The 12028-nt window shown below is 35.4% G+C and overlaps 1 protein-coding gene across 2 annotated transcripts in view; it reads left to right on the forward strand.

The window, feature by feature from the left end:
- PPP1R16B (protein phosphatase 1 regulatory subunit 16B) overlaps positions 1-4436 on the forward strand; it is a 109519-nt gene extending 105083 nt beyond the window's left edge. For both annotated transcript variants that reach the window (XM_081949108.1, XM_081949107.1), the window contains one exon: positions 481-4436. In XM_081949108.1, the coding sequence (XP_081805234.1) occupies positions 481-1002 (522 nt within the window). In that variant the 3' untranslated portion in view covers positions 1003-4436. The remainder of the gene's footprint in view (positions 1-480) is intronic.
- The last annotated feature ends 7592 nt before the right edge of the window (positions 4437-12028 follow it).

Here is a 12028-nt window from a genome sequence, read left to right on the forward strand (position 1 = left end):
TCCCTTTCCATCTTACATTGATATCATTGCTGGCCCCTCACATTTTTTAAAGGAAAAAATATTCTTTACAAATTCCTTTCAGTGGAAAAAAGGCAATGTATTGGTTTAACATTCAGTACAGCAAGACTGCACATTTTCTTCTTAGTTGTGCTTAGCCTCAGAGTTGTGTGTTGGAGGCATAATAGATGGGGCAAGGAAAAAGAAAACTATCTTTGACCTGATTACCATTTATTCAAATAATGTACTATTTTTTCTCTCTTTAAGAAATTCAATTTGGTAAGAACTTTGGGGGACGGGTCTCTGAGGAATATCTTTTGGGATATCTTATGTGGTCCTGAGCCTTTGGCTGGATAGCTATGTAGTTGAGCACAAAGGATTGATTTTATAATACAAGAAAATCAGTAAACATGGGCAAATTATGGGTGAGATTTGATATCTGGAACAGCAAAGTTACCCCTCATATTTATTTTTGTCTTTTAGAACTTGACCACTGATCCAACTATAATTCTTCCAGAGCTGGTAACAAAAGGAATACAATGTGATTCAGAAAATCTGCTTCAGAATGGACTCAATCTATCCTCCATTCCTTACCAGTATTCTGTTCCAAATGGAGATGTTTGGATAATGCATTCAGTTCTGGACAATGATGGAAGCCAAGCATTGCCCTACAATACGCTTGGGATTTCTGACTCTCATCACATCTGGGATGAGTACAAAGAAAGGAGCCATCAAACCCTTTCTGAACTGAAACGGCAGCGAGCAGCGGCCAAACTTCTCAACCACCCCTTCATCAGTACACACTTTGCTAGTGGTATAGGAGACTCAGTGGAAAATGGGGGAGAAGCTAAAGAACATTTGATTAGTTCCAGGACACCTTCTTATACATCCAACGGAACTTCAGTTTATTACACCATGTCAAGTGGTGACCCACCTCTCTTAAAATTCAAGGCTCCCATGGAAGAAATGGAGGAGAAGGTGCACGGCTGCTGTAGGATTTCCTGATCTCAGTTTATTCCTACCAAGTTGGTGGGCATGTTGCATCTGCTACTGAATCTTTATTTTTATTTTTGCAGGATCACAGAATCTGGTTTAATCATCTGAGACTATACCTAATTCCATATTTTGTTTTTGCGGTTTCATTAAAAATTGAGCATGTGTAGGTGGAAAGAGAAGTAAAAGTGAAACTCTATACATAACTTTTTTTCTACTAGAAGAGAGAGTGTTCATTTGATTACAACTCTAATCTGATTTAAAATATCCATTCATGGGTTTCTGGGACATAATCGGCACATCAGAAATAAATTCTGTTGACATTGGTACAGCATTACTGACAAATATTCTTTTACAACCAGACTAGGTAAAACAAGAGAGGACCCAGTTTCTCTGTGTAAGGTTTTGCACATGAAGATATATGCACTTTATGATAACAACCAACCCAAAAACATAGCGTCTAATGTGACCGCATTGTTGGAATGTTAACTATCTTGCTGCCAATTTTGTTTAGCCATCATTTATTAGCGTTCATTTTATAAAATAATGAAGGTTTTCAACTCTTTTAAGGAAGAGGTTATTTTCAGCTCCTCAGAGCAGTACAGTTAAAAAGAATTCATGCTTTAACCTATCCTTCTCCATTGGGAGTCCTTTTTAGTTTGCACTTGAAAATATTTTGATATGCATTGCAGTAGTGTAGCAAATTTTATTTCATCATGTTCTGTCAGAGAACTACCATTTTTGATTTACTTCCAACTTCTATTTTGAAGATTTTGAGAGAGGTTTTCTTTCTTCCCAGTGTTATGCCTTGCAACTTGTACTATTGTTTAATTAGCTTGTTCTGCTGTGCATAAAAAAACTCATTGAAGTGGTTTTAAACATTAAATTGATACTAGGGTTTGAGGATGGGGGTGGGCATCATTTTATGTTTCACTGCAAATTTCAGCTAAATCTCTGCAGTTACTACTTTCTGAAGTTTGTTTGACCAAGAAACTAGTGGCCAGAAATTATATGAATTTAGTTGTATTCATAGGAGATCTACATTCCTGAGTCAGGTTCTCCTCCTCGTAACACATTTATCTACCCTTCTTTTCTCTGATGCTATCCAATTGTGTTAGGAATATAATATTCAGAATTCACTGTCTGCACATGGAGGGTAAAGCTTCAAATGTCCCATGTTACATTGTAAGGGTGGTGTGCATTGCTCCACTCCACAGAAACACATGCCATAACTTGTTTTAATATGACACATAAGAAGCTTTTCACATTGAATAAAAGCTACTTAGCAATATCTAGCAATAATATTTGAATTTGCAGGTGACCAGCATCATAGCCATATGGTGGAAACCTGATTGCCAATCAGAGGATATGTGTTCTTATCACCCATTCACCCATAAGACACTTAACTGCACATTTCATTTTAGTTTGCTGAAAGGTATACTGGTCACTGTTGGTCTTATTTTTTAACCCAAACGCTTCTTGTCTCATACCTGATTTATGAAAGAATAGTGGTTTAATCTTAATTCTCCATAAAGTTTCTTTGTTAAGAGTGAAAGGAAAATGTAACTTCTGAAACTCTTCATACTACATCTGATGTACTCTTCCATCAATTGAAGATTAGGTTTGGAATTCTCTTGCTAAAACCCAAAGTTTCTATTCCTTTGGCAACCATTTTGCAAGTAAGCAAGAAAGCTAATTTTTCCCTAACAGGGAAAACAGTGTACAACACATAGCAAACTAGCTATCTAAGAGGCAAACTAGACAACTTAGTCTTTCTTACTATACTTTATCCAAGGGTGTAATTTTTAGAATAATTATAGGACTTTTAAAATTATATATATTGCACATGATGAAGGGGAATGTTTCATCTGAAGAAGTGACTGTAGTTTTATGATAAGCATTCTATAGATATGAACTTGTATTTAACACACAATAATAAGAAATAGTCGTCAATGCAAGATAGCAAATTAAGAGCAGCTGTGTGTTGCAAATTATATGTGATTAAAATGACTGTTTCAGCAATGAAAATCTCACATCTTATTTAATTCATGATGTTGGAAAAGTATCTCTTAAGTGTCGTGCTAGAACTGATAAATAATAAAGTAGCTGAAAATGTCACCTATTATTCAATATTCAGTCAATTTTGTACTTGCAAATATAACTTCAAACTATTGGTTTTTTTTATTTTTACTTATTTTTTATTCAGTTTTTCAAAAGATCCTTTAAAATGGAGAAAGAGGATAATCCTGAAACAGATTTTGTTAGACTTTTTCTCTTTTAACTAAATTGTTAGGCACATACTCTCTCTGAAGCTTTCTACTTAATAGAGCTGTATATCTGAGAAGGTAATCATGGTTCTCTGTTTTCAATGTATCAAAAGTGTAAAGTGTTGTTGATTATAATATACAGTAGGAATTAAGGATAGTTCTGCAAAATCTTCCTTCTTGTCCAATAGTTGAAAGAATTGTTTTGTAGTTAGTAGCAAGGAGACAGGTATTTACAAACTTTCTCAGCATCTATATCAAATTATGATTTATAGGAACCATGACAGAAAATCTATGTAGTGATCAGTAACTCTATGTAGAAGAAAAAACAATGTTAATGTATGTGCCTTGGGTCCTGATCTAGTTTCTTTCTGCTTGTAATTTTCTTGAGTTTTATCACCACTTCTATATTTTTTCTCCAAAACTCTGTTGAAGAGGAAAAATTGCACCTCACTTTTAGCTATTTTTGTACATTGTATCTGGGAGCATCCATAGATTCTTCTGATACTTCAAGTAATGCTATAATAAAAAGACATGCAATCCCCCTTAAATTGGGCTGCAGAGAAATTCAATTACCCCAACATATGATTAAATGAAGACAAGAGAATTGCATATGGATGTAAAATCCCTAGTTTCTATCCCTATATCCCTACATCAGAAGAGCATGATGTTTATAATTCAATATTATGAAGATTTAACCTAAAGACTAAAGAGTTTTGAGCAGGCATCTAGAGCAATTTTCATCAAAAAAATCTGGACATGACAGAAAACCCTTTCAGTAACGGGCCATAGGTCTTCAAATTCTCAGTGCATTATTTACTAATGTGTGAATTGCAATCTCAGTTAATTATAAGCACTTAATTATTATTACTTTGAATTGATCACTTATGTACATGTTTTAAATTAAGTTTAAGTTAACCTATTGATTACAATGTCAGAGTGTTCACTCTGCACTAACAGGCTACATAACCTATTATAAACACAATTGTGAAGAGGAAGCTGTGGGCTCAGTTGAAGGTTTTGGAGTCAGTGACAAGTATAACTGCCTGGGGAATTTCAATTTTACTTAGAGGCTGACAATACCTTGGTAATTTTCACAGGTCTGGATGGTAGAAGAGTGATTATACAGTATTTAATCTGCTTTCTAATACAGTTATCTCCAATGCATGTAGTGCCTGATTTTTTTAAAAAAAATCAGCTTTGTTGTAAATCTATATATACAGAATTGTAAGATATTTATTATACTACTACCAATTGGGAAAACAACAATAGAAAATATATTTATGTAATTTCTTTAAATGCTATTTCTTTATTAACTTCTTGAATTTATACCAGCTCTTTAATATTCAGTGTATTCCGAATACAAGTCTGTCATGCCTCCAGCTGGAGAGTAAAAGTATTACACAATATATATATATATATTTCAGATGTCTGATGCAAATTATTACAATGCAGGAATTTATGAAGCCATAATCTAGTGATGGTCCTCCAATTACTGTTGAATCTCAACTCCTGTAACCCCTATATTTTATAGCTAACAAAGTTCCTCACAGTTGGTATAGACTTCAGAGAATTGTTTTATAGCATGACTGGCTCAGATTTGTTTTTCTTATTCCTACCCATCTGAAAAATGTCTTTTTACTTGCCTAAGCTGTAAATTCAATTAAAATAACTCTCATACCATACTCCATCTGGTATATACAAAATCCCAAGTGCAGTTTGCATTTTTTTCCCCTGTGTGAGGCATGGAATAAAACAGCTGTAAGACTTGGGGGAAACCAAATCACACACCGTATGTTGCTATAAATCCAAGTTATCATTTCAAAACCAGGATTGCCATGCATTTTGCCAACTTTATTCCTGTGACTACTCTCAGAAATTTTTATGGAATCAAAATATTTTTAGACAACCTCAACTGTAGAGTGTAGACAAACACTAATATTTATTTTATATGTGGGTGGGTTGAAATAGCATCCATTACCAGAATTTCTATTTTGCTAATAATTGCAAGCTTTAGGGTTTTTCGATCTTCTTCAACTTGGTGAAATTTCATGGAATTGAATTAATGAATATTTTGTGAAATGTTCATGGAGCTGAAGGTGACAATGGGAGGCCTCAGGAAATTGTAGAAATGTGGTCTATATCTTTATGCAGAAAGAGGTGTATGTTTTATTGTATGAAGCAAACCAAAATGCTTGGTCCCTTCCAGACAGATATTTGTTGCTTTTAAGAGAATGCATGGCATGGCCAAATGAGTTTTTCATAGAATTTAGTCATGTTCATTTTGCAACTTTCGAAGTTAATGCCTATTAAAAAATAATCCAGCCATTCCTCTCAGTTCTATTAGCAATAGAAAGCATCCACAATTTACCCAAAGTTTTCCTTGCAGACTTTTCTTTTGTAATTTAAATAGCTCTCCCTATATCTTTTTTGGAAAGAATTCTATTATCTATAGCTCCAATTTGTTTTGCAATTTTGAAACAACAAACAAAACAAAAATCCCTATGAGCCATTCTTGTAGCATAGAATCTGTATTCCTCTCTAAACTCTTGTCAGTTCTAAATTTCAAATTTCTAGTAGAATCCTACTCTTTACTGTAAAAAGAAAGAAATGTCTAGTAATGTCATTGGAAAACTACTGCTTTTTAATTAAGGGGCTTGTTAAAAATGGGCTATCTTTTTAAGACAGATTGTTGTAATGGTTATTCTGGCATGAGGCAAATGTTACATGATAATTTAGCAGCACCATTTTTCAACATTGTCTGGAAAGAAGGAAGGAAACTGGTAAGACCAACAAACAGTAACAATGAAGCTACATACACACCATGTCAGCAGTTCGGTTAGCCTTTGCAACGATGACTCTAAGGATTTCATTGAAATATTTGTACAAAAAGGGAATGGGGTAAAGAATTCACACCTCATATTAGTAACAATATATAGTGTATGTATGTATGTGTACGTGTGCATATACATATACATACATACATACATACATACATAATACATACATCACGTATTTGTGTTACAACCCCTGGTATGCCCAAATATGGGAGGGAGCTCACTACTCCCCCTTTCTGTCCTTCGGCTCATTACAGAAGACCATCCAGGCAGAAAACCATATTTTTATTTTTAATGTAATATACAACACACACACACACACACACATCATTTGGTCCCATCAAATCTAATATATTAAAAGTTTTAAAAGAAGGATTATTTCCTATTTTTATGAAAGTCTTAATATTATACATGAAAAGATGGTTGTTCCATAACTAGTTGAAACAATATATGAAGTCTTAAACTGCCTCAGAAATCTGATGGCATGGGATATATTAGTATTAGTTTCTGCCTTTGATTAAGCGAATAGTTTTTAACATAAACTATTACATTTCCTTTATTAACAGGAAAGGAGATGAGTGTTGATTCTTTGGGCCTATTCAAAAGTAGGGGGAAAGTAGGGGACCATGGTTGCAGACCTTTGATATCTCTTTGTCCTATGGTTTAGCAAACCATTTTGTTGCCTTGCAATGGGACCTAATGTAGAAGGAAGCAATTTAACACTCCAGGTGTTGCTAAACTGTAACTCCAGCTTTTCCTGGGAATCTGGCTAATAATATATTTAAAAGTTCCTGATCTATCAGCTTTGCTGAAGCTGACCAAATGTAGGCTCACATCAATACCAGCTGAGAAACTAATGTAATTATTGTAAATTCCATGGGGGGAAAGTTGGGTATAAATAAATTTAAAAATTATAGTCAGAATTCAGGAAATAATTAAGGCTTTGTTCATAGACTATGGATTTTTTGTGGCATTCCTGATTACATTGAATCATAGAGATTGGGAATAAAAAAATCTTTAGTCAGTATGCACCTACAGTCTTCACTGAAACACCTATTTTCTCTTTGTTCTATAGAATTAATATCATGAGATTCACACAATCATGTTAAGTAACTCTCTGGATTTGTCTACAAACACAAAAGCTTTGTTGAACCAGTTTTACCTTACCTAGAAGTCTGTGGCCAGACAAATCTATCTGCCTATCTCATAAGGAAGAACTTCCTTCTGCTTGTTTATTAATGTTGGTGGAGCATGAAAGCATTTATTTTTCTTCCAAGAGACAGCTGGATCCATCTGTAGGCTATTCATGTATAGAAAGACATGAAATCATGACAGTGAGACTAATCCCCATATAGGATAAAACACATATTTTAGATTGTTTTAGTCTGGATATAACATTCTGTGGAGGGGATAAATATATAAACTCTTGCATTGGGGGGGAGCAAAGGAACATAAATTCTTTTTATGTAATGGTAGACCCCAGGGGAACCTAATGAATTACATGGGAGATGCATCTGTTTAACCACTGTAAGACATAAAAGGCTGGAAAAACTTTAGATTTAGGAAACATCTTAAATTCTTACACAATTCGTATGGAGTCAGTTCCTAGGGCCAGGTTGACACACCTTGTGAAAAAACGTTGGAAACACTAATTGCCAAATAACTTCAACTACTACAGTATAGTCAGCAGCCAACTTTCCCATCTGAATCACAAAACTGTTAGTGCACTGTTTGCTGGATAATATAGTCAGAATATCAAATTTAATTGAATATGTCTGTCTACATTACATGTTACCAAGGTAACTCAGTTTTTCTTAGATGGTCCATTACAGGTAGGAAAAATATTACAGGTAGGAAAAAGAACAGTAACAAGCATCATATGAATGTAGCTCAGTGAGAAGCCATCTATGAAAACTGGACGGCAAATGTGATTCTGCCTTTTCTGTCAGATGTAGCTGTATCCGTGAGGTGTCGTCTCGTCAATAACTTCTAGTGGACTTTATTATTTTTGAAGGAAGAATATGTTGAAGCTACATCCACCCCCACCCCCCCATTGACAACTAGATCTGTCTAGTTATTTTTTGAGGAAGGCATACTTATAATAACAACCTGCAGGGTGATACAATTTTTAATAATTCTATGGAATCCTTGGTGCTCTCTGAGAGGGATTACTTGCCTGCAAATGTTTCATTACTAGATTAAGTAATGGAAGGAAGTGGGGTTTGCTCTATTTATATACAATACAATAGCTTATCCTGTCAGAATGTTTTTGTGGAAGTGTTTTCTCCTTGGTAGTTTCTTGATTAGGGTACTATTTGCTGGTTGTAGTTTGAGTTGATGTTTATTTTATTAGCCTATTGTTTACTGCTTGTTTGTCTGGTATTAATCCTAGTTTTAATCCCTGTTTAACTGAATGTTGATTGCTAGTCAAAGAAGTATTCTGGTCTTTGTTTCCTTTTCAGTTTTTTTCTTGTCTACTCTGAATGGTGTGTAAATGTTATTTCTGTATGCATTTCTAGTTGATGACTAGTTTGTCTGAGTGACAAGCATCCAGGAAATCTGAGCATTTTTGGATTTAGCTTGGTCTAGGCTGCTCTGTTTCCAGTAGAAACTATCAATGTTGCAAGTTTTCATCATTTCTTCTGAGTGCTAGTTGGTGTTTATGGATGTATTCAGCTAGTTTCTTGCCTGTCTGCCCTACATAATGGCTGTTGCCATCCTTACACAGTATGGTGTAGATGACTTTTTTCCCCCTGCACTATTGGATTTTTTGGTTTACTTAAGTTGTTTTGGAGGGCGCTTTGGCTGGTTTGTATACTATGGTGATGCCGTGTGGTTGAAATAGTTTGTTGGTTGTTTCTGAGGTGATTTTGACGCATGGCAATGATGTTCTTTTGATGGCTTGCATTTGTTGTACTATTGTGGGTTGAATGGTCAGGTACCTTTTGATAAAGTTGCAATTTTGTTGACAGGTGCTGCATAGACATCATTTTCTTTTTCTGGTGTCTGGGTGCTGTTTATGTTTGTCTGAATGATGTTCTTAAACTTCCTCTTGAGGGAAGTTGGGTTGTTATTTTGGTATTGGAGAATTTGCTTTCTAGTTGTTTTTCAATAGTCTTGTGTTTCTAATTTGTCATCATTTCTTCTATTGATGAGGATATGAAGAGAGGGCAGTGTACGGTTTTCTTTTTTCTTCAAAAAAAAATCATTCTTTTGAAAATTTTATGTCATTTGTTTTCTCTGGTTGTCCCATTGAGTTATGTATTAAATTTACATGCTTCCATCTCACTATTTAAAGGTGGGTAAATATATTATGACAAAGGTGTCATCTACATAATGGTCTATACTTTTGGTTGTATGTGTGGGAATTTTATACCGGTAGTTTCTAGATACTGCATTATAATCTTTGCTATGAGCCTGAAACTGATTATCCCATCAATGTTCCTCTGATCTGTTGGTATGTTTGTCCATCAGACTAAAAGCAGGTTGTGAGGCAAAAGTTGATGAGGTCCATTATTCTGGGTATTTCAATCTTAAGTGTATTTGGTTAAGCCAAGTGTGTTGTGTAATATTGCTACTATGGATTCTTTCACTAGTTCTGCTGCTGAAAATAAGCTTCATTTCCATAGGTTATATGGATAAAAGATAAATCCCAAACCCATATGCATGGTTAATATGGTTCTCCGAACTACTCAAAATTTCCGCTACCGGTTCTCCAGAACTGGTCAGAACCTGCTGAATACCACCTCTGCCCTAAATGCTGTCTTTTACTTCACCCTTTTCCAGGCATTGGTAGAATTTTCTAATGTCAGCCAGCTTGGCTATCTGTCAATGATATATTTCATGCAGGGTCTTCCTCCCATGTCTGCTGCTGCTTCAGGCTTTCTCTCAGCAGCTCATCTTTGAGTACATTGAGATACTCCTTGATGCTCTGGGTTTCCTCCAGGACAGTGGCTTTTGACATTCACCAGACCCTGCCTACCCCATTTCCAGCTGGCATAGTTTTGGGGTATTGGACCTGGGACGAAGGCTCCATATATTGTGATGAACTTCCAGGCCTTTATATTGGCAACCTTCATATCCTTCTTTGGTTAGCTCACTATTCCAGCAGAGTATCTAATGACTAGCAGGGCAAACAAGTTGATGGCATAGATCCTGTTCTTCTCATTGAGCTGCCTCTTCAGAATGTGTCTATCTTTGGATAGTACTTGGATGTTGCTATTGTCCATATCTCCTCAATGTGATTTCTATGTGTGCATGGGATACTAAGTTATTTAACTACTATTTGGCCACACTTCTCCAGTCCAAGATATCCCAATGCCCTTGCTGTAGATCTGTGTCAGGCGGATCAGTGAGTCAATGTGCTGTTCATTCTTAGCACACAGCCTGATATCATCCATGTAGAGATGGCTGATGGCAGTTCAATTCTTGAACTTGTATCCGTATACAATCTGAATAACTCTATCTACAGTATCTATCTGTCTGTCTGCCTGCCTATCATACCTACACACACACACACACCTTTGCATGCCTCTTCATGGGAGATGTTGGATAAATCACTTTTGAAATTATTGAAGAAAGAAGCCAGGAAGACTACTGAGACAGATTAAAGCAAGCCAGAGAAAGTGTACACAGCATGACATCTAGAATTCTTTCCAATATTCTTAATATTTTTAGATTTTTTAGAAAATAATTGCCTTGGTTACTTCAGAAATAACTCAAAATAGCAAAATATACATAATACTCCCTCCTCATCCTACTTTCCCCATAATAAAAATCCTGTGAGGTGAGTTGAGCAGAGAGTGAGAGTGATGACCCAAAGTCACCCAGCTACCTTTTATGCCTAAAGCAGGACTAAAACTCAGAATTTCTTGGTTCTAGGTCAGCACTGTAATTACTATGCCAAAGCGTCTCTCAGTTTAATTCTTATTCTGCTCTGGCTGAAATACTAAGAAGGGAGAGAAAGGAAGAGCTTAGAAAGGAGGAGTCACAACTTTCTGTGTAGCTGCCCAACTGCCTCTTCCATAGGAATGAGGAAAGTTCTTTGTGGAATGTTTTCCACCACAATCCCCAGCCTGATCTGGCCAATTTTTAACCGTACATACATATATATCTGAAGTCTCTTTAGCTGCCCATATTTTAAGAAATGAAATTCTTCATAAGAAGAATTCTTTTAATATATCTTTATTTGAAGGTAAATGAATGAATGGAAAGCCAAGGAGGCTGCAGGGTAAGAAAAGATGATTATAGAATGAAAGGCAGGATGGTCACATGCACCTCATAATTAGTACATGCAAATATAAGCTAGATGACTCATAAGACTTTGAAAAAAAATCTCCATCAAATAGACATTGTAGAAAAACATGTAATTTCTTTTTCTTTATATCACTAACTCAGATTAATGTGGAAAAAAATGCAGAGGTCCTGCTCACACAGATATGCCTTTGCAGATGTAAACAAGTATGCATAGGTAAATTAGATACACACCCAAATGCATGAAGTATGAAGATAAAATCTGTGGCCTCCTAGCTAGGACCTAGCGTATTTAATTATGCAGTACATCTGTTTACCCAATGTGCCCATTCATCCAAAAAATGATAGTGAAAAATAATCTGGTATACTTAGGTTTGCTGCTGCAAGTAGGTGTCTACCTTGAGCTATATGAGGAGAACTAAATAAATTTAACAGCAGGCTAAGTTATTAAAAGGCAGATTAAAGTTGACTGAGCTGTGTCCTTTGGCATTGTGCCAATTTAATTCAATTTAAAGAATAGAAAATACCTCTAATAGAAAATAACTAAGCTCAAGCTGATTTCTTGAGGGAAATTATTTTTCTTATGACATTTCCTACCTTAAGCATAAGCATTTAAGTTTTAATGGGAAGCAACATACAAAACTTTTTCATCACTCAATAAAATATGTATGTGAGAGATGAGAG

This window comes from Natrix helvetica, assembly GCF_964273705.1.
Source record: "Natrix helvetica genome assembly, chromosome: 3".
Taxonomy (NCBI): domain Eukaryota; kingdom Metazoa; phylum Chordata; class Lepidosauria; order Squamata; family Natricidae; genus Natrix; species Natrix helvetica.